Raw genomic sequence first — 24,670 nt, 5'->3', positions numbered from 1 at the left:
CATGAGGTAGGACTATAATATCGGATGTATCTCTTCTTATTTTTTCACACGGAGTGATAATGGGTGCCGAAATAGGCATTTTGGCCGTTTTGAGGTTAGAAAATTGCGTGCTTGGGTGTTGCGCACCACTCTGATCGACACGAAATTTTGACTAAATGCACTTAAGTGTCTAATTCATGAGGTAGGACAATAATATCGGATGTATCTCTTCTTATTTTTTCACACGGAGTGATAATGGGTGCCGAAATGGGCAATTTGGGCGTTTTGAGGTTAGAAATCGGCGCGTTCGGTTGTTGCGCACCACTCTGATCGACTCGAAATTTTGACTAAATGCACTTAAGTGTCTAATTCATGAGGTAGGACAATAATATCGGATGTACCTCTTCTTATTTTTTCACACGGAGTGATAATGGGTGCCGAAATGGGCAATTTCGGCGTTTTGAGGTTAGAAAATTGCGTGCTTGGGTGTTGCGCACCACTCTGATCGACTCGAAATTTTGACTCAAGGTACTTAAGTGGATCACTTAAGAGGTGAGACGATAAAACCGGATATTTCTCTCTACATTTCTCCACGCCTAGTCATCAAAGGAGGCTAATGGTGGCATTTAGGCCGTTTTGAGGTTAGAAAATTGCGTTTTTAAGTATGGCGCACCACTCCGATCAACACGAAATTTTTCCTGTATCTTATTGGATGTATAAATTAAGAAAAGAGACAATTTTTGTTTGTGTGCATGTTTCCATACGCCACCTAGCCGCGAAAAAAGGAAAAAAATGATTTTTTCAAAAATTTTACGAATTTTTTTAGGGGCTAAAATATTATCCGATGATAATGAATTTTTTTCTACACAAACTAAGCTAATTGATGTAGATTCTGACAAATTTTGGTTCAATTCTATCGAAAATTACGAAAGTTATGAGGAAATGACGTTAGCATAGTCAAAAATAGCCCAAAAAAGCGGTTTTTGGGGGTCTGAGGGGGGGCGGAGGGGGTTGGGGGGCTGAAAACCCCCAAAACCTAAGTTTTAGGACCCCCTTGATGACTTAAAATGGTTAAAATAAAAATCCATTCACAAGGGCATTTTGACATGCTTATCCCGGGATACCCTTTAATGATTTCCAAAGCACTTTAATTTTTTCTTTTACATTGTGTGCTGCAGCGAGGTGTACGCGCAACAAAATTGTCAAAATTTGACGTATTTTACTCTAAACGATCGATGTACAAATGGGTTAAAACTAAAGATTGCGTGCTCCTTGGTTTTTTTCCCTCTTTTATTCATTTTTGCAATGTCTGTCGGGACAACTGCGGCTCATTGAGATTAATGTCGCTTGGAAAAGGTTTCAAAAATATTTGTCACGTTTTAAAAATATAAATGTTTTCAAATTGAAGTAATCAGCCCCAGTCTCCAATAATTTAATGAAGAGTATGTCCAGAAACGCAGCCCCTGTCTGCTCACACGCAGTGTGTAGCATCAAATAACTTTTTCTACTTGTTTCCAAAATATTCAATTTGGCAGTGCTGTAGAGTTTACAAGAAATCTAATGTTTCTGCCAAACGTAAATAGCTTTTGAACAACTTTTGTTTGTCTTCTGGAATTTCCTCATTAAACTTTTTTATCGAGATCCTTGCCCTCTTTTAAACGAACCACGGTAGTGGCATATGTAATTTGTGGCCGTAGTTGAAAGCGACATCAAACTGTAAACACAAATATTTTGAACAAACAAATTTTTAATTTTTCGGTATTGCAAATCAAATTGATAAGTTTAAATCAAGTGAAATGGAAAAAAGCTACTTTTGACCAAGATATTCGTTTTCCTGCAAGGACCGAAGTTGTGACGAAATTGAAAATCATTCGATCTTTCCCGGTCCTTCCTCAACAAAGCAGTTAAGCTTGTGCAGGGTGGCAAAATTTCATGAAAAATAAAATATTGCATTTCACGTGAAACTTTTCATGAAATTTTAGAAACTTATGAAACATAACGTGATACTTGTGAATTTCTTCTATTTTAGCATGTTTGAGTGGGGGTTGCATACTCTAACTCCTGAAAAATACGAAATATTTCACAGCCTCGTGAAATTTCATGAAGTGTTTCACAGTAATTTCCAATCTTTCATTTCTTTCTTACGTTTTGAGCGTGTGCCAGGGTGTCTTGGAGGGTGTCTGTTTATGCACTGGAAAAAAAGAAACTCATTGGATCTAGAGTCCAGACTCTTGAAAACATCGACAAGAAAAAATACTCTTGATTCAATCGGATTTTTGTTTGAATCAAGACGAAATCCGCTTAAATTAAGAGGCTTGGTTCTTGATTTAAGCTAGATTCTGATTGAATCAAGAGTACTTTTTCTTGTCGATGTTTTTAAGAGTCTGGACTCTAGATCCAATGTGTTTTTTTTTCCCAGTGTGTGAATTCGATTATTTCGAACACAATATAGGATATTGTCGCGACACACTTCAGTCAATTCCAAAACTCCGAAGATCCTCGAACCGTACCGTTACTCACCCGTTACGTTCTACTTTCACGAGTTCGCGAACTTGACGTTGTTTGTCGCCGTCGCCTGTTTGACGTTCCGCGACGATCGTGCGTTCCGTTCCGTTCGGGGGACTTTTAAAACTACTCGGGCGAGTCGTTTATCAAAATTTACTCGAACTAGCATCAGTTTATCCGCGAGCCCGTGGGAAAATAATTAATCTCTGATCCTCACCCGCTGAATTAGAAAAACTCGGGGCAATCTGTGCGGCTGTCATTCCGACTCGGGGTGCAGTTCAAATTAAAGTCACCCGCTCGACGTCATTAATCAAATTTTTCCTCCGCCGCACAAGGGGGCGAGGTCAAACATGATTTGGAAACTTTTGATTTTTTTTTTAAACTTTTATTGAAGAAAATAACTACAAGGTATCAAATGTTTTTACATTATCTATTTACAGGGCACAATAAGGGTAATTCGATGGACGCCATATTTTGTGTCAGAACGGCATGTGATATATCGCATCAATTGATTCAATTTTTTCAGCTACTCGTCATTTTTCTCCAATTTTGAGATCGCAATTCTGTTGTCAGGAGACTGAAGCACTCACTTATCAATTTTAACAAAGAAATTCATCGTAATAAAGGCGTGGTTTTTTAAAGAGAAGACATCGCATTCGATACTGATATCGAAATTGCACTCGAATGCGATATTTTCTCTCTAAAAAAACGACGCCTTTATTACGTTGAATTTATTTGTTAAAATTGGTAAGTAAAGGCTTTAGTCTCCTGACAACAGAATAATTGCAATCTCAAATTTGGAGAAAAATGTCGAGTAGCTGAAAAAATGGAACCAATTGATGCGATATATCGCATGCCATTCTGACACGAAATATGGCGTGTATCGAATCACCTTAAAATTTGATTAATCGAGTTGTTAAACTAACGCAGAATAAAATGCATACATGGTTACTATATTAACGGCGCGGCGTAAAGTCCGCAATCACATATCTCGTTTACAATGTCTGCAAAGTTACGCCTCTATGTTGTTTTTTAAAAGGAGAACAAATTGGCATCATTCCTTGAAGTTTATGAAGAATTCTCTTCGCGCAGAGAAGGAAAATCACGGCAATTTTAAAGAATTGCCGTTGAGTAGTTTTTCATATGAAAAATAAAGTATGACAGGAGGTCTGCGATGTCGTAAACCGAGTTTTACGATTGCCGACTTACACCGTCGATATACATAATCGTTGCTTTAATTGTTGTCTTTGTTTCACAGCATCTAGAAGGCACAATTTGGGCAAAAGATAAAAGTGGCCACCGTTTATGGAGAACTGACACTCCTATTTGGTGATCAACCATAGACAAATTTGGAAACTGTGGAAGCTTTACCCTCTCCGATATTACTTAAAAATGTGGAGGTTTTAGACTGGTTTAACTGTTTCCCTCGCAAAATTTTCTATTTAAAGCACCCATTAAAATCCATTTTTTGAAGAATTTAACATAAAAACTGTGCAGTTTTAGTCCTAACTTTCATGTCCGACCTTTTTCAAAGGTTTGTTCCACTGTGCGCGGCCGTGGCTTCCGCCTTGTCGTTTCCTCTCTCGCGGGTTTCTCGCTAAGTATAACGCTTTTGCCCTCGCAGCACGGTCTCCGGGGTCATGTTTTCAGGGCGGGTTTCGATGCATCCCGCTGTTCGAACCGGATAAGTACCCATTAACAAGGTCTACAGGGTGTCTCAGGTTTAACCAGTTGGATTTCAGGGGACGATTTATTAGGTCAAAAGATGGAAAAGATTTTCGAAGCTACAGCCTCCCCCTCCCCTCCCCCCACATGCCTTTCTTCAGAATGGACCATTAGGGAAGCGCAAATTCAGCATGAATTGAGACACTATACAACGCAAAAATACGTCCAATTGCCGCTCCTACTTTACTTTTTCGAGGAGAAACAGGCCGATTTTATTCAAACGAACCCGAATTTATTATAAATCAACATTGTTCTAAAAAATGTAACTTGAAATTGTAGCTGGATATTTGAATCATGTCCACCAAGTGTAATGCGCTGAAGATGGGGTAAGTCCCGAAATGCATCAGCTATACTTTATAAAATAAAAAGTAAAATATGCATCTTCGGCTAACATTTCTGTATTATTAACCAAAATATTGCAATTGAAATCCAAACAGAGTATTCTGCCTACGGAAGAGCAAAATCATACAAGGTTTTCAAGGAATTGCGTTGACTGGTTTTCGAAAGGAAAAAAATAAATTATAACAGAAAGTCTGCGACGTCACAAACGGAGATACGTGGTTTCGCATTTTGACCATCGATATTTTCGCTTCAAAATTTGACAGGGGCAACGAATAAAAAACTAAGTGTCTTGGAATCGAATCCTAAACAAGATATAAGCGTCTACAATTTCTTGCAACACCACTTAACTGTGTGACAAGTATCTTAAGGCCCACACAAGCCTTATGTCTTGTTTTCAATCCGTTAAATTCCATCCAAACGTGTGAAAGCTCCCCAGGAACGGTGCCAACTGTCGTTGACATCACTAACAGTCAATCGCCTCGTTGACACCATCACCATTAACACTTTGCGAAACGCCCAGGAGTACCCTGCCGTGCTAAGAAAAAACGCCGTATGAACATTCCAGAGTTGCCAAATTTTCTCTCAGAAAACAGTTATTTCTGAAGTAAGTTATGAATTTTTTTTCTCGAAATTCTCAGGAACTCCAGGTGAAATTTCTCACAAAATAATTTGAAAACTTGGAGGAAAAATAGCCACAAATTTTCCAGAAAATTCGTGATTTACTATAGGAAATTTGGCAACGCCTGAAGGTTCATACGGCGTTTTTCCTTAGCACGGCAGTACCGGCCTTTCCCTTCTTACGCTCTCGTTGTCGGCACGGCACGGTAACAAAGTTAAAATGATCATTGTTCGAGTTTCCTGCACCAGCGGTTGTGGCGGGGGGAAAGGGGGAGAAAGAGGGGGGGGGGTGCGGAAAGTCGGGCAATGAATAAATACCCATCCGAAGGGGCGATAAATCGATATTCCTTGTGGCTTTCACGGAAGGAAATTCCTAAAATCCCCAAGAGCCTGATTCGGGGAATATTTCACCGGCTCGAAGAGGCCATTTTTCGCTCCTCAGGTTGTTTTGACAGAGAATTGCGTCATTATTGATGTTCCGTGCGATCCTTAACCCACTCTCCTCGGGTGAACCACCGTTGCCGTTTGGGGTCCCCTTGAGCTGACAAAGTATCACAAGCGTCATGCGACGTTTAAAAATTTCCGCCACAATTTTATTTTTTTACAGAGAAATTGTTCGACGAAGCTAGTCTGAAAATGTCACTGAATTTTCTTTGTGCTGCCGATAAAATTCATGGAAATTTTCTAACAAATTAAACCAACAATTTGTATGTAACAGAATAAAATGGCAACGGAACATTTTGAAACGTCGAATGGCGCTTGTGATAATATAGCCGGAAGGTGACCACATGCACAGTAGATAAACTTAACCGACACTTGGTATTAATATAGGAGGTAGAACCTAAAATAACCTAAACGGTTAGTAATTTTGGTTTCAGGACATTTTGTCAACGATTTTTTGTCTGCGCACCTTTTTTGTCCAGTAGTTTACGCCCACACGTAAAATTAGCAACGGTGACTTGGTCCAAGCGTTATATTTTAGTCGGTATGTAAAATTATGTAAATAATTATGTATAATAATTATGTAATAATTATGTATTATGATAATATGGAAATGAGAAATTGAGAGAGAAGGAGGTATTGTTATGGTTGCTCATTTTCTAAATGAAATGTTATTACTTTCTCCTTTTGAATCATCTTTTTAAATTGTCATTGGTGAATATTTGGTTTTATTTCTATCCTTAAAATATTGAATGTACAATATACCTTATTTATGTAAAGGTACTTTTTTTATTTTTTCTTTACGAAATTATTAATTCATTTTGAAAACATTCATATTTTTAAAACGTGACAAATATTTGTAAAACCTTTCCCAAGCAACATTAATCTCAATAAGCCGCAGTTGTGCCGACAGAAACTGCAAAAATGAATAAAAGAGGAAAAAAAACCGAGAAGCACGCAATCTTTAGTTTTAACCCATTCGTAGGTACATCGATCTTTTTGAGTCAAATACGTAAAATTGTGAGCATTTGAATGCGCATACACCTCGCTGCAGCACAATAAAAGCACAAAATGTAAAAAAAAAAATTAAAAAGGCTTTGGAAATCATTAATTTGACACGGAACCACCAATATTGAAAAAACACATTACATTATTATTCTCCTTTGATAAATTGATACATATTTTTTTCCCATCAATTTAAATGAGAATAATCAATGCAGAGTGTGTAAATATTAAAGCCTAAGAGAGCAGAGCGGCATGCTGCCAGCGCGAGAGCCTCACTGGCGCCTACAAACCTAAGTGAATACTTCACGCATTGCACAATGCTTGAAGTATCCACTTAGATTTGTAGGCGCAAATGCGCGTTTCGCGCTGGTCGCCCGCCCGCTGTGCGGCGGCGCCTGAAGCAACTATTTCACAACAGCGGTGTTGCACAGTATTATACGAAATTGAACATATTATGAATGACAGGCATCCTTTAACTGTACAGATCTTAAATAAATCAACCGATCGCAAAATAAATCAAGATACTCATCGTACACTGGAAAAATCTAAGAGCCTTCAGATGAGGCAAATATAGAGGTTCATCCGGTTCAGGTATAACAAGGTGGGAAAATCTTGAAAGATAATTAAGCCCTGTCGCACCAAAGGGGTGTAGAGAGTTTTAGTGAATTTTGTCTCATGGAATTGACGCTCCCCCATTTTTACCAAAACTCTCAACTATATATTATTCTCCGTTGGACCAAACAGAAAAATTAAAAAAAAAACAAGCAAACCCTCGTTCTTCCAAAACATTTTACATTTTCATCCAAAAGCGTTGTGAGCAATTGTCGTTTGTATTTACATGTGGGCCAATTAACTTTGGGTCTCAACTGGCACGTGTACCAAAACTCCCGTGCCGAAAAAACGCGGGGACGTAAATTACTGGAAAAAACAGGTGCGCGAACAAAAAATCGTTGACGGAATGTCCTATAACCGTAATTTTTGGTTAGATTTTTTTCAAATTACAATGTAGCATTCACCAAATCTTATGGTTGAAAATTAGCAACCTCGTGAAAAGTCAGGCGTGAGCCACCAAAATCGGACCTGAATAGCATTGGTAATAGTTCAGCGAGCGCTAACCACTCGCAAGTTACAGCCTACACGGCAACCAAAAATGGAATAAAAAATATTGAAAAAAAAAACAACAACAATAAGATCAGTATATATGTATGTATGCATACTGAAAGGAAAAACGTCGTATAATATTTCAGGTGTTGCCAAATTTACTTTGGAAAATCACAGATATTCCAGGAAACTTGTGAAGATTTTCCTATCCAATTTTTCAGATACTTCAATTCGCAAATTTATCGAAAATATCTGAAAATATCAAGAAACAATAATCACAACTGTGCTCAAAAATACAAAATTCATCGGGAGAGGCCTACCACCATTCGAATGTTCATATGGCGTTTGTCCTTAGCTCGGCAGCGTAGCAAACATGTGTCCAGCGTGTGGGCCCAGCAGGTCTGAGGAAAACTCTAAATAATGAGAATATGATCTGATAATCTTTCGTACGTGATGAATTGATGATTGGTTTTAGTTAACAAAATAAGCGTGACGCTGGTGGCGTCACCTTTCTTTTTGTCCTTTTGTCCTTCTGTTCCATTTGCACTCTTGAACGCTATCCTTTGCATGTCAGTGTATGAACTTGCATTCAATGCTGGCATTTAGTTCCGATCGGACACGAAAATTACATGCTAAAATTAATATTAGGATGCACCTCGAAAGTGCGAAATGGACTCTACCCTTTTGTTCAACTTTGCATTTTGGTCGGCTCAGATTCAATGGAAAGGAGTCTGTGTAGGCATCAAAGGATTGAAGTTTCTCTGGAAGTTGAGTTATCATACAGAGACGGACACTATTGCGGTAAAATGTGAACATTCTCTATGTCCGCAAAACACAGGGACGTTTCTGAAGAGTAATTATATAATTTTTAATTACTTTTGATCTCTCTACTGAATTTCAACTAAAAGTTGGACCTTTCAGAGAAAATCGACTGCCCGCAATTCATGACGACACGCGTTTCCTATGTCAATTTTCTAGGAACTATGAAAATATACTGGAGAGTCCACGCTGTTATTTCTCTGAACATTATATCTGTCCTGGGGTTTTTGAAGTTTAAGTTAAAATACCCAAACCACATACTGAGTTCTGCGGCGCACAGTAACCGTGCTCTGCGCACCTTTTGAGAGTTTCATGATCGTCTCGATGAATTTGATTTTGACTTACAAAAGCAACCAAGCCCGTTTTACACCCTAAACAGAACTTGGTCGCTCTTTTAAAATGATTTTATTCTAGACTCATTTAATTGCTTTGATAGAACGGTTCATTCAAAATAATCTATCTGCTGTGGTTTTTTTTATGCAAAAGTACGTCCCGGCATTTGATTGTGACAAATGCCCACTTCACGTTAAAATTTTAGAGGGTCGGTTCCTAATTATGTTCAGGAGGCTGACACAAAACTCCGAGCTACAATTATAACGTCACAAACTAGTAGATGTATTCTATGAGATCAATTCTAAAAACCTCCCTAAAACTGAGAAAAATGTTTAATTTTGATGGGCTTAGTGTGTGTGAAAAAGTCTTAAATTGTAATTGTGCCCTTATTTCTTTCATACATTCACATATGTATATTGTTCCCCGCAAAACGTTCAAAAACAGTACGAAAGAAAACTCATAATAGCCGCACCATGAAGCCTGTGAGAAAAAAACACACAGCACAAACAAACAAATTCCTCCCTTTCACACGTATTTATTCTACCGTGTGGCTTTGGTGAATGAGCGTCGAAACAAGAAACAAAAGGTTAAAATGCCGATGTTGGGCCCGTTGGAATTTCACGCTCATCTAATTGGAGAATCCACAGCAAAGGGATCGAAAAAGCTTCTCCGATGTGGTTTAGCGGCATATCACCCAGGAGGCACAACAGTGCTGCGCTCTTTTCTGATTGCGAAATAGGGAGAATATCCCGAATTACACGAGAGAGAATTTCGGGAGAAACTTCGGGAGAGTTATCCGAATATTTCGGGAAAAATACTCGGTAGACAAAAGTGTTCGCGCCTTCAATTTTGCATATGCAACATGGACATCCATCAAGCACAAATAGTTGTATCTCTGCGCCGTCATTAAAGCGCATCCTTTCGCTACTCTATTTTCATGCTGTGTTGGCTGTTGGTTTCGTTTGTTTTATTTGTGAATGCGCTTCAAGGGCCACGTGAGTAACACAGTCGAAGATAGGAGAGACGTTTAATAGCCTTGTTTTTCAATTTTTCACCCTGATATGAGTAACAAGTCATTGGTAGCATAGAGCGGAGCATTGCGCGTCCAAGCCTCGCGCCTTCAATTTTGAAGACGCAACACGGACATCCATCGAGCACGAATAGTTGTATCTCTGCGCCGTCATGCACGCGCAACTATTCCCTTGCTCTAGCCCTGCTAAAAGAGGGCGTCACTAACTAGACGTCAAACTGTGTCTAATTTTCTCCCATAATTTATTATTCATTATTTTTTTGTTTAGTTGTATATAAGTAAACTAAGCAACATCCTGTCTTAAAAGTTCGTTGGTGTGTTTTTTTGTAGTCGATGAAAAATTCATAGAAAATTCCAAATGTTATTATGCTCTTTGGTGAGCTAGTAAATGATTGTGGTAACACATTTTGCGTATTAATATTGAATGAAATGAATTCTTTCTCCATTATTAATTTCATTTTCTATTAAAGAGAGAGCACGCGAGAAGAAAAGAGGCACCGTAACATTTGATTAGGACGGTCCTAGTTAAGTTTGTTCAACTGGTAACAAGCTCAAATCGTTTTTTCCACACATACAAAGTAAAAGGGGAAGAAGAAGGAGGAGAAGGAGAGGAGTAAGAGGAAGAAAAATAAAAAGAATAAGAGCGAATCTGTTGAAAGCAGTGCCTTAAACTTTAATGGGTGATAGCAAAGCATCGCCTTGGTCCGCCTGGCAAAAATTGTGATATGTATGAGCTAGACCATCATTTAATGCAAGATCTTCAGGCATTCATGCGTCGCCCCAATGTAAATTTACCTGCTCCGAGGATATTTATGTTGCGTTCATTAAAAAATTAGGGTACTTTGACTTTTTTTAAAGCTCAAAATTACTGGCATCAGTGGCATCGACCATCCAAGTTACTTTCATTTTCTCACCTCTTTAGTAATTAAAACTTCATATTTCATCGAAAACATTTTACATTCATGCAGTTATTGATCAAATCGAGAAATTAAATCATTCAAAAATACAGATAACATGTGTGATTTTATAAGATGACCATACAAATCAAATGCTTTTAAGTGATACGTTCTATGCTGAATACTCACTTATTTTGTTTGTGGCTATTGTCCTCGCTTTCACTAGATTCCCTATCGGACCTTTCAAAATCGTGATTTTGGTGATCACTATCCGATCTAATTTTGTTATTCTGAAACACACAAAGAGAAAAAAATCAATTAAAAATCAATAAAGTGACACATTTCTGATGAAATCGATTATTTAAATCAGTTTTGCAACCCTCAAATGAAGATACGTCCTTTCGTCTGGAGAGTGACGTAATATCAAGGAATTATTTCGCAAAATCCCTTAAACTATCTAAAGGAGGCCGAATAGAATTGTGGGATGGCAAGGTCCCGGCCCCTCTCAGTTCCTCCACGTATCCCAATCGGGAATTCCTGACCCTGATGGAACAATAATCAAATTCCCGGCTCTAATTGAATCTCGGAACAAGTCGTCCTTCCGCGGACGAAGGAACGTAACGCCATTCCAAGGTTGCTAAATCGACGCGAACAATTTAATTGTTCCCAAGAATGTACCGGTGTAATTTTTGTCAAACATTTGTCTGACTTTCGCCAGCGTGAGATCAGAAGAAAAATCAGTGACGTTTTCAGTCAGAAGAGCCCAAGATTCTCCCGGTAAAGATGAAATTTTCAAGAAGCGAATTTTATTTAGGGGTTCGGTACTCCTTTTGTGCCCGAACCTCCGAGTTGTCACCCTATTTGAGTTCGGAACTTCCGATTCGGTGACTGACGAATCGCAACGTTGGTGCGTGATTTTGGTGCTATCTCGCGAGGTGGCTCTAAAGAAAGGCTTGACCTATCGAGAACCAACGGATCTGATTGGTCGAATTTGGTGAAAACGATGTCCACTGGTGTTGGTGATTGATGAGCCAACCGGGATAAAATTTCCTAAAGAGGTTCGGAACTTTGAATAAAATTCGCTTCATTTGAGTTCGGAACTTCCGCTTTGGTGACTAACGAATCGCATCGTTGGTGCGTGATTTTTGGTACCACCTCGCGGGGTGGTTCTAAAAAAGGTTCGACCTATCGAAAACCAACGGATCTGATTGGTGGAATCTTTTAAAAACGGTGTCCAAGGTGTTGGTGATTGATGAGACAAACCGGGAAAGAACTTCCCAAAGAGGTTCGGAACTTTAAATAACCCTCTATCTAATCCTCATTCATATAACCCTTTTATCAGGCATCCTAAAATTAAGGTATCAATTTAATATATTTAAATGCTGTTTTATTAGTGCAGCACTTAAATATAATTAACTATATTATTTATTATTATAACTCTTCTTCTCTATTACTAATAATTACTATATATATTATTCTATCTCATCTTCTCTATTACTAATGATTGTTAAATATTTTCCTTACATTTATCAATTTAATCAAATACATCGACGGTGTAAGTCGGCGAGCACATATTGCGACGTCGCAGACTTCCTGTCATACTTCGTTTTTTAAACGAAAAACAACTCAACGGCAACTCTTTATAACTGCCGTGATTTTTCTTCTCTGTGCGAAGAAAATTCTGCATGAATTTCAGAGAATGATGTCAATTTGTTCTCTTTTAAAAAAATAATATAGGGGCAGGGATTTTCAGACACCGCAAACGAGTTATGTGATTGCCGACTTACACCGTCGATATACATATAAAATAAAATTCGCTTATGGGGAAATTTGGCAACACTGGAGTATAGTTACGTTCTTTCGCGGGGGAACGACGAGGCACCATGACTTCTAATCCGAAGCTACTCGATTCAGGGAAATTAGAGAAACACCCGCGCGCGGCATCGATCCGGGGACTCGGGGAGCCCTAACCTCTCCGACCGCAGACTCTATTGCCTCCGCTCAGCCATCAATCGGCAATTTGGAGGCGAGGACGTATAAAATCCTCCGAGACGAGTTCGAGTTCGCTCCCGGCCGCGCGAGGCGATGCAGATAAAACCTCATCGATGACACGCGGGTATCAGTAATGTCCCGGTCGCCGGCCTGCCCTACCCCTCGCGGTGCTCGATTGCTCCGCAGACGGGAGGGGTGAAAACGGTACTCGCTGAAAGGTGGTGGGATTCAGGCGCAATTTAGACCGCTGAATATTTCACCGCTGGAGCTGCGCTGTTGTCGGTGCGGGAATGGGACTGGGTCCGTGTTTTGTCGGACTTACCTCGGCAGTTTAACCGTGCTAAAGGAAGAACGCCGCATGAGCCTTCAGGTGTTGCCAAATCTACTCCGGAAAATCACGAATTTTTGGGAAATTTGTGAATTTTTTACTTCGATTTTTGATTGAATTTTGTTCGTAATTTGACCGAAGGTGTCGGGAAATTTCAAGGAAAAATATGAATACTTACTTCAAAAATACATATTTTCACACTGGAAAAAAGTAGCTTGGATCTAGAGTCCAGACTCTTAATACATAAACATTGACAAGAAAAAATACTCTTGATTCAATCGGATTTTCCCTTGAATCGAAGAGATTTAAGCGGATTTCCTTTTGAGTCAAGGAAAAATCCGAAAAGAAATGAGAGCTTGTTTTTTTTTTTCTCAATGTTTTTAAGAGCGGGGACTCTATATCAAAAGCGATTTTTTTCCAGTGCAGAGAATAAATTTGGCAACATTTGAATGTTCATACGGCGGTTTTCTTTAGCACGGCAAAACTGAGCTCAGCGATTATATCGTCGCACCTGTGGTGTATGGACGTATCTCACTTTCCACTTGAGCCCTGTTTCACATATATATCCATGCTATCTTGGGCTCATTCGGAAATCGAGATACGCTCTTACGTCAGAGGAGCCACTGAGTGGACCGCGTGAACCGAGCCACATCAGATATTGCCGAATTAAACCGGGCAATTTTTTACAAGAGGGTATTTGTGCGGATTTCTTTGAAGTTTTTGAGATATTTGCTTCGTACTATGCAGACTATTCACTGAAATTTGCACAAAAATCCGCACAACCTTTTTTGTGTAAAAAAATTCAATCGCCTAATTAAATTTGGCAATAGCTGATGTTTTTTTTATTTAATTTGCACCTAGAAGACTGAACAGAATACACTTGTCTACGTATAAATGTCTTTAAAAAGCTTATTTTAATTGTTAAAAATATAACTTAACATTATATACGAATGTAAACTATAAATTATATAGTTGATGTGGCTTGGTTCCTCTCTACTAAACATGGTCCCACACATCGATGGTGAAACTACAGAAATGCGCATCTCGGTTTGTGGAGTTGCAGACTTCCTTTCATACTTCATTTTCTACGTGGAGAACTACTTTAGGACATTTTACAAAATTTCAGTGATTTTCCCTCTCGTTAGAAAGAATATTCTGTGAAAGCTTTAAACCGTGATGTAGGTGCGGTCTCCTTTTAAAAAATAAAATAGTAGAATAGATTTCAAAACACAGCAACCGATATACGTATTTTTGCAGTGTCACCGTCGATATGACGTCCCAACAGCTTCAAAAAGAGTAACAAGCATAGGAATAACGTCTAGAAAAATGAATCTAATGGCGTCAGAGCAGGAAATTTTACTGAAGGAATCTCTCATTCTTCTTTAAATCATACTCTTTGATAGAAAAAGGCCCGAGCCTGGAATTGAAATATTTGGTGCGCCAGAGCGCAGATTAGAACAATGAGAATCAAACAAATCCAATGGGCCCTACAAGATGATATCAAAGTAGGAGAGACGCAAAATGAGTTAAATGACTCCTCGTAGTGATTTAAATCTCTCCTCCAGATTACGATGCCTGTGATATAGCCTTTATCGAAAAAACTCCACCTCGGAGGAAATCACACAAATTACAGATTGTTTAATTATAATAATAATAACCGACAAATACATGCAAAAAAATGGAGTGTACTTATTTCCTAATAGTAAACCCAGAATTGAGGGGCTTGAAGGACAAGGTGCATAAGTGCAGTTTTTGCTATTTCGAGAAACAAGTGATTGAGGTTTCGAAATTACGTAGATCTTTATGGCGGAAAGGAGGTTCTAACTGACTTTTCGATGCTTATAAAAATTTGAATTTGGGAGCGATTTTTTCTCAGAATATGCAGTCGGACTAGTTTTACTTGAAATCGTTCATATCTCAATTTTTTCAAAAACTGCACTCATATGCACCTTGTTCTCCATACAAGCCCTTCAATTATTCCTGATGTTTATGTGACCCCAAACCTTCCGAGAAAAATGTATCCTTACCTTGGTAGTATTTTGACTAAGCGCCTCTAAATGATTGTGCCGTTGAGCAATTACACAACTAATTTTGGTATAAACGTAGACCATGACCACAAGGGGAATGAAAAATGATCCCATTGCCGAAAAAACGACGTAGCCCTGGTTTTGATTGTACGTGCACTCGTTCATCATCCGGTGCTCAGGATCATACCTGCAACAAAAAGCAATCAAATGTGGGTTAATATAAATTAAGAGGTTTAGATGAGAATAAGAATGTTGCAAAAAATGGACCACTAGGCAAGGTGAGAAATTAAGCAATATGATACATGTTTTCCCATCAAACTTTTACGTAAACGCGATTTGTTGAACGAAAATTACTTAAATAGAAATTTTTAACGAAGATATTAATATTCCTCGATGCGCAAACACAAATTTCCCTCTCATCATGGGTGGCTGCAGCCACCTCCGGACAAAGTCTAAACTCAGCAACAATGTAAGCGGTCTGAAGAAAAGGTGGCACCTAACCATAGATACATGGTACTCCCTTATTCTGAAAATTCATAGAAAAAACAACCATCTACTTGAGTTAAATTACACACTAAAAGTTACCGTAAAAGTCTTTACTGTCCCAACATATGACAACCTTATTTCTAACGCTTTGGCTCGGCCATTACACGTTCTTTACACTTTGAGTGTTATACTTTATTAACACACAGAGTGGTCACTGCTTACTCAGAAATTATAAACGAAAACAAAAACAAAAACAATATACAAATAGAGTAAAATGAAGGAGGCGCGTTGATGACGGCGCAAAGATACAACTATTCGTGCTTGATGGATGCCCATGCTGCATCTGCATAATTGAAGGCGCGATGGCGCGAGGCGTGAACTCGCAATGCTCCGCTTTAAGCTGCCAATTCTATATCGCTCATATTCGAGAGAAAAGCTAAAAAACGAGACCCGAATACACCACTGGTATCTTCGGCTGAGATGATACTAAATGTTTTTCTATTTTTTCAACTTAGAATTATCAGCTTATCACATTAGAATTGTCATCTAGTTTTGATCCTCTATACATGCCCTGTTCTGGATTTCATAAAAGGATATTCCGCCTTCATTCAAAGAAGTGTTCACACTCTCGCACCTTTGTTACACCGAAATATATCTGTATTTTTGGTTTACTTACACTTTAGAAAAGAAAATTAAGAGGACACGTATAAACACGAGCAGCAACTTTTTCGTAACGGTCATCAAAACGTCCGAAACTAAAAATATGGTCCATTTATGTTCTGCATTATGAGGTGAAATTTTATTGCTGGCGGGTAGTGCAAATGCAATAAACCCTGCATCGCTGCGCCCATTCAGCTACAGAGCATCAGGTGGGTCGGTGTTGGAAAGAATATGAACCCAGACAATATAGAACTAACAACGCCCAGATGAGGACCTGTAAACTCCGGTGCAACAACGAGGAGAAAGAATCCTCCTACGTTCATTCAATGGCAACATTGTTGTATCCCACCGTCCATCCAGTTTATGTATCTTAACCTTCCCGTATTTTATGAGACGATTTCTCTACCGGGGCGAAGCTCTGCCTCCGGAGAGAGCACAGGGGAGATTTAATGCTAACAGGTAAGACAGGCCGTGCCCTGCTCCGCCATAACACTCGAAAGTGTATGCCTTTTCATTTTTACGACTCTCCAGGAAGATTTATTCGTCCGATGTAACTCGTTTCTTGAACGCGCACGGAGCTCCATCTTACGTTATAGTTCCAGTAAAGATTTCCAATCTTGCGACGCAACGTTTGGTATCGAAACGGCGGAGCGCTGCCCGAAAATTATGGGGTTCGAAACAAGGCGCTCCTCCAAAGCGTTAGCGTATGCATTCGGTAATACAAAGTCTACCGGTCCTTCAGTGCCTAGAGTAGGCAATCCTGAATACTTATCGGATGAGTGTAATCAAACAACGCGTATGTATGTCGCTATCTTTTCAAATTTCTGCTCAGTTTTTAATTTTTTTGCAAGGAGACTAATCAAAGTATCTTCTTTAAATTTCTGTGCCTGTATTTGAATGTGTGAAAAAAAACAAAAATATTTTTTTGAAAAACTGGTTTCGGTCAAAAAAATAAATCTTTGCACTTCATGATTCCATGTTTAATTATGATCCTTTTCGCAGCTATCGGCAGATTAAGTATCTCTAGGTGCGTCCGCTTTCTTTAAATTTTGAAATTTCACCCAATAAGCTTCTTCTAAATGTGAGACTACACTGCGGCCATAGAGGTGACCGCCACCCCTTCTATATTTGCACACATAAAAGCCGCTTTCACAGTGCTCTCTGGTGCTCTGCGAAAGCGTAACCGCCACAGTGCCTGTCCTCTCACGGCCCTTCGATCGGGGAGTTCGCACAACCTTATTTCATTTTAAACCCCCTGTCATCACCCAACGGCGTCCCTCCTTCTCCTCCCAGGGGGACCCCAATCTTCTTTGGTTTATTATCCTTCTTCTGTTTTATTATCCTGTTAACACCTGTGTGTCCCTCACTATACATCATTGTCCTAGAATCATGAGGTACCAAACTCCATTTTAGTCATTTCAAGATTTCAGGGAAAAAGTGTGCGTCGGCCTCATTGACTTCAATGTGTAAATCGCAATTTTTAATCTCATGACCGGCGTAAGATAGGGCTACCAAAACTCATTACACACAGGAAACCGTTATTGGAGGTTTTCAAAACAATACTAACTCGATATTTTCTCAAAAATGCGTGAATTAGATACCTTTTGGCTCTCGGGCACTAATATTTACGTTGAGAAAAATTAACTGTCGATGAAACGGATATGTAAGGTAACGAGCGACCCATAGTTTCGAGCCTAGAGCATACTTATTGAAAGAAACAAGTATTTGCCATTGACGGTGGGGAATTCGGTCGTTCCTGTTCGCTTTTTATGGGTTCGATAAATTACCCCCTCCCCCCGTCCCCTTCAGATGTTAATAGCCGCGGATAAGGAGTTGCAGGCCGTTAAGGAATTCCACTGTCAACCCTCTAAAAGGACTTAGGGCTCAGCGGCGGCGGCCTCTTTTTGTCAGGTGTTGATTAATCGAAATCAAAGCTGTCTCGGGCAAAATTCCCGATGTGGAGCGGGAGCGTGCTTTATCTTGAGTTATCGCTTCATCATCACCTTGTCATTTGCGGCGCCGTTGCCAACGACGATTCGGTTTTCAACCCCCGCCTCCCCGATAGGCCTGTATCGAGGTCGTAGACCGTTTCAAGTCATTCAAAGGGTGAGATAGAAGGGAGAGAGATGGGGAGAAAGAGGGGGCAGTATGTGCAAATTTTGTACAGTTGCAGAATGGAGATGTTGCATGTGTGAGGGATTTGCGATTTGACCATTGATTCTTATGTAAAAGTTTGCGAAAAACACGATGGTGCCACTGGTTTTCTCTGAAATCATCTCCCAAGCTCAGAAAAAGCTCTCAAGTTGAGGCCAAAATGGAGGGGATATCCCACCCTACCCTGAGAGTCCACCTCTACATCAAGTCAAACTCTCCATGCAAAGATAGGGAGCAAATACATTAGCAGGGATGCCGTGTTTTCAGTTTTGGAGTCCCCAAATAAAGTGGCAGCTCCGTCAATGTATTTGCTCCCTATCTGTCCATGGAGAGTTTGTTTTGATGTAGAGGTGGACTCTCAGGGTAGGGTGGGATATCCCCTCCATTTTGGCCTCACTTTGAGAGCTTTTTTTGAGCTTGGGAGATGATTTTAGAGAAAACCAGTGGCACCATCGTGTTTCTCTTGAACTTTTACATAAGAATCAATGGTCAAATTGCAAATCCCTCACACATGCAACATCTCCATTTACAGGATATTATTATAAAGTGCGAAACCTCGTATAACCATTGCGGTGTTTGCGGTGTGTGTGAACAAGAGCGGAAACGTATACTATCTCAATCAAGATATCGAAACCACCCAGCAGAGAACTTTGTATTAATATCATTGGCGTGGCGTGCTTTGCGATGTATCGAATGATCTGCCATTTAAACCCATGGAGAAGGATCAATATACAGGGTGTTTGCAAAGAACACCTTAATAATCTATTCTTTACCATAGCTTTAAACGAGGAAGTATCGATAATCGATCATTCACGCCTCGCCACTGATCAATATTGGTACTCAAATATTGAATACACATACAGCGTTTATGTCTAGATGCGACATTCTGAAACTGGCGTCATTCATTCCTCGTACCCAATTCGTCGCCACTCTGCCCTGGTAAAAATTGGCAGTGGAATCTGTGTTCCAAAATACCATAGACCTACAGCCGGCTGTAAAATTTCCAATAGCTTCTACAGCCGGCTACACAATTTCTTATAGCCTCTTATAGCCGATGGCAATTAAGGAACAGCCAGGCGATATGGTGTATGCTAAACGTTACTAATTACGGATGCTAGGACTTAGTGAGTTTTTGGAATAATGCTCTCTTATTGGGCCATAGTATCTTGATTTATTTTGCGAGGAAAGCACCGTACTTTTGATTGATGCCTGCCATTACTAATATATTAGAGCGCCTTCAGTTTCGTATGATGCTGTGCAATACCTCTGGTGTGAAATAGTTGCTTCAAGCGCCGTGGGACGCTGCGGCGCGGCAGGCGGGCACCCAGCGCGAAACGTGCATTGGCGCCTACAAACCTAACAGGGATACTTCACGCGTTGCGCAATGCGTGAAGTATCCCTGTTAGGTTTGTAGGCGCCAGTGCGTTGCCGCTCCGCTTTGTGTTAGAGTCTAATATTTAATCTGGCGGAGTCAGCGTTATTCAACTCATGATTTTGAAATTTTTGCACATCCAGTATGGATTATTCTCATTTTAATTGATGAAAAAAAATATGTTTTAAAGGAAAATATAATGTGTGTTTTGTAAATATTAAGGTGGTTCCGTATCAAATTTAATGATTTCCAAAGCACACGAATTTCTACACAATTTCTTATAGCCTTTTATAATCGATGGCGAAAAAGCAACAGCCAGGCGATAAAGTGTGAAGCCCGGCGATAGAAACTATAGCCCGGCTGCATAATTTTTTATCGCTTCGTATAGCCCGGCCGTATGATTTTTTCCGCATTCTACAGCCAGCTATATGATTTTCTGTAGCCTTCTTTAGCCGGCCATAAGAATTCCTATGGTATTTTGAAACGCAGCTCTTATCGCCAATTTTTACCAGGGTGACGCAAGGATTTATCTCTATTTTTGGATGAGCCCCAGTATCCATATAACTCTATGATTTTGGGGGCTCATACGGAAATCGTATTACGCCCTTATGTCGCACAGAGGATTGAGTCAATCAGAGAGGTCGGGCACAAAATTTTTGACTAAAATTTCAAATTCTGATGTTTATATCGTCACATTTTATATTTTGAGGGATGTTTCTAGAAGGAAATTCCAGGAGAAAACCAATGGATTCACTTTCAGAACCTCAAACTTTGGTATAAACGGACTTATAAGCGTTTAAAGTTTCCAAATTTTGTCCGGCCTCTCCTATTAACTCGATCCACTGTGCGTCAGAGGACTGGCGAACTGATGTGTTGCCTTTATATTAGATTAGAGAAAAATGGCAGACGTTTCTCTCCCAGGTATTTAAGAAGGTACTGTAAAATTCCATATTTTATGACGATAAATTGCATTTTATCATTTATTCAATATTTATATTAATTTTATGATTTAACTACATCGTTCAGGAAGTTATTACGTGCATAAAAGTAAGATCCACTCCGATTATTAACCATAAAGATGCTCAACTTACAATCTTTATCGGAAGAATTTGTTTATATTTCTTTTTTTTCCATTTTACTTTAAGTGGAGTCAATCTTAATTTGCATACAGATTAAAAATGACGACGCGGAAATTTGTGTTGAGACCTCTATCTTATTTTATTCTTTTAAAAACGCTGCTCTTAGAGTAATTAAAATGCCGAGTACACTTTGATGAAACACAGGAAACACCGGGCCTTTGCTTTTACCCTCAAAAAAGAGGGAATAAAATTAAAACTATTCTAAAAAAAATCCTACTCAACTTGCCTCATTGCTTATCTTTAAAGTCATAATAAATGAGACGTCCTTTAGGGTTTAATTACTAGACTGTAAGCATTTCTGAGTGCAGACGCAATTTTGCAAGTTAGCAACACTGTGTTTCCTCCATTTAAAGTCATTAAAAATATTGATTTTAGGTGAAACAAGCTGCCTCACCAAGAATCGATTATTTTTCATACATTCAAATTGAGAAAAAATAGTGTTGCTAACTTTCAAGATTCACCACTGGATCTTCAAGTAGATGTTCAAGTCCCTGATAAGACAATGCCACGCAAGTTCTCCAAGGTTCGAGATAAGACTTTTATCCTCTGTGAATTTTTTTAGAAAAAAGTGTCCCCAGTCAAGACATTCTTCCTTACCAAATATTTTAGAAAAACATCGTTTTTCACAGAATTCTGGCATCGGTTACAGACCAAAACTCATAAGAAATTCAAGAGGAACCTTGGATTTTTCTCAAATTTTTGGGGGCCGCAGCGCATAACTCCAATTATTCGGGGCTCTTTAGAAAAAAACCTTATGTATTAGAGAATCCTTATTTTCAGCCATGAAATATGGTCCTACAGGTTGGCCTTTTTGCGACACTCTGTATTATGACATCCCTTCTTTCTCACAGAATAAGAGACAATATATATTTTTTCTTGTTGGTTTATTGGCTTAAATATTCCGTCAGGAATCTACGATCTTGTCTCTATGGTATATATCTGTTGTCCCCAGATATCGAAGGATAGGAAGATCTGTGCTGTAGTCTTTCCCATTTTTAGGCGGTTAGGACCAAATGGAATGTGCTTCTGCAATGTACTCATCGAGTCCGTAAAAGTATGTTGCAAATACCAAAATTCGAACCTGGGACTTATTCTGTCGTGCTGAAGAAAACCGTGTCAGTCTTTAGACATTGCAAAATTTCTTTTGACAAATCACGAATTTTCGGGAAATTGTATTAATATTTTTCTTCCGCCTTTAGAGAGAATTTTTTTTAGTTTTATCTGAAGTGTCCAAAAATTTCATGGGAAAATATTCAAAACTTTCCTCAAAAATTCATTATTCCCGAGCGGAAATTCGGCAAATTTCGGATGTTTATGTATGTACGGTGTTCCTACTGCACGGCAGTATTCTGCCTTACTAAGGAAGAACGCTGTAAGAAAAATCGAGAGTTGCCAAATTTTCTCCGATAAAATGTTGATTTTTGAAGAATGCTATGAATATATTCCCTTTAAATTTTCAGGAAATGTTGGTGGAATTGTGAATAAAATGATCCGTAAAATCGGCAGGAAAATATCCACAAGTTTACTGAGAAATTCGCGTTTTATCAAAGGAAATTTGGCAACGCATGAAGGCTCATACGGCGTTTTTCCTTAGCACGGCAGTATTGACCCAGAGTCTGATCACCAGCCTAACCTGCTTGAAAAACCTCAAAATATGAATGCGCACCGGCAACACCGGAGTTTAAAGAGCGTCATTCATCGATTGGGAACACCGACTCAACGGCCAGCAGCGAGTGATAAACTACCTCTCGAACAAGTGAGGAAAAGTAAATGAATAAAAAAGATGATGGGCCATGAGCGTCAGGCGTCAGGAAAAGCTAAATCCATCACGATCGCCTCGTCGGATTCGGCGTGGCGCCATGAGCCGCGAGAACTTTGGCAGGGCGCACGGCGAAGTTTACTTCCTTTCCCAATATTTTAAACCGTCTCCAGCTTCCGATTCCTTGCGGAAAAAGTTTTGCGTCGTAAACCGGCATCGATCTTGTAATCATGTATACCGGACGCCCACTCAGAAATTTCACACGCATAGGTTCCGGCTTGAATGAAAAACATACTTGTGGGAGGTTGGTCATTTTCGTGGGCTGTTTTATGATTCAAGAGGCTGTGAAATTTATGAAAGATACAGGGTTATTCAAAAGTCACGCACCACCGGACATGAGAGGGTGGTCATTAGAAAATTTTTGAGTTGCACCCCCCTCTCCCCCTGAGGGGGTCAAAACTGGAATGTACCTAAAAAAGTTTCCCTTTCAATATGAGGAAAAACGTCACAAACTGCAAGTCGATATCATAGTTAAAACTAAAGTTATGGCCAGTGGTGCGTGACTTTTGAATATCCCTGTATGAAACGTTGGAGGCCTTGGTGAGTTCAATGTGCGCCAAGAACCCAATCACAATGCAAAAAGTCTTACTCAGTCAAAATCCACCCCCTCGCTTTTTTTACTCAATTCCGGTTTGTCATTCATTTTTCTCATGCGTGAGCCATGATAGATACAAATTAATTAAACGATGCTTCAAAATAATATTGACATGGTTTCGATCAAATTATTCCACATCCGGCTAGTATAATTAACAATCTGAAGGTCTTATTTCATAAAATTTCGTCCAGCAATATGCAAAGTAAAATTTCAAGATTTTTAATTTCATGAGATTTTGCAATCCTGATCCTGCACTGGAGAGTTTGATGCCTCGATGAAATATTGACAGCAGCTTTTGCTAAATCCAAACGGTGAATCAAGAAGAACATTAATGAGTCGCTCCATAATTTCAGAGGCATTTTATTTACGTATCTATTATTTTATTGAGTCATTGCACCTGACAGCAAAACTTACGCATCATCTATGGATTTGTAATATTTCTTGGTGCCATCAAGATCTGAGAAAGAGTTACGCCTAATTAGGTAGATCGTGTTAATTCTTGCGGTAGGGTTGGTTATATGCCATGTTAGACAAATAAGACTGGTTAGAGTTCACGCTAACTAAGTTTATGTGCAGCGCGTGGAAAGATTTTCCGTTTTCATTTCAGCATCGGTAAGAAATAGACTGATCAAGATGCAAAACTCCTATTTCACTTTAAGAATGCGTAAGCCTTACAGATTATACATGTTTAGGTCAGATAAGGTAGATAAGGTTGGTAAGGTTAGAATTTGGGGTTTGTAATGTCAGTCATAGCTTATTTTAGGTTGGTTGCGCCAATTCAGATAATTTAGGTTTGACTTGCTAAGAATGGTTAAATGAAATAAAATCCTTAGAATACAAAAATGAGATTACTTATTTCAGTTAGATGTGCCAGTTTTAATTCTCGATAGAAACAATTTAGTTTCGTCGCGCCACAAAGCTCCAATAAATCTGCGGCAGACAAAAACAATTCCTCTGCCTGGCGCCACGAGCCGTGACTTAATGAAACGTAATCTTTCATTTGATTTCCAAAACAGCATTACTGGATAGGGTCTGCAGTAAAAGCCTATTTTTCCTCATGCTCAGAAGAATAATTACAGCTGTCCCTAAAAATTCCCTCACCACGGTTTTTGCGTTTAAAATAGGTAGAGGAAATAACACAGCGTTTCACTAGGAAAGCAGATATAGCTTGGAACAAAACGCCATCCATTCGTATCTCCATCGACCGGCGCACAGTGAATCGAGTCAATAGAATAGGTTGGACAAAATTTGGAAACCTTCAACGCTTATAATTCCGTTTATACAAAACTTTGAGGTTCTAAAAG

At 39.2% G+C, this 24,670-nt stretch overlaps 1 protein-coding gene across 1 annotated transcript in view; it reads right to left on the bottom strand.

The window, feature by feature from the left end:
- The window catches only part of LOC109033940 (probable G-protein coupled receptor No18), a 126,036-nt gene that overhangs the window by 15,385 nt on the left and 85,981 nt on the right, over nucleotides 1-24,670 (bottom strand). Inside the window, exons 5-6 of the mRNA XM_072303261.1 lie at nucleotides 15,142-15,328; nucleotides 10,984-11,084 (exon numbers count right to left, since the gene is read on the bottom strand). Coding sequence (XP_072159362.1) covers nucleotides 10,984-11,084; nucleotides 15,142-15,328 — 288 coding nt within the window. The remainder of the gene's footprint in view (nucleotides 1-10,983; nucleotides 11,085-15,141; nucleotides 15,329-24,670) is intronic.

This window comes from Bemisia tabaci, chromosome 8 (genome assembly GCF_918797505.1).
Source record: "Bemisia tabaci chromosome 8, PGI_BMITA_v3".
NCBI classification, from domain to species: Eukaryota; Metazoa; Arthropoda; class Insecta; order Hemiptera; family Aleyrodidae; genus Bemisia; species Bemisia tabaci.
The sequence above is the reverse complement of the archived record's forward strand: the minus strand, read 5'-3'. Positions and strand labels throughout refer to the sequence as shown.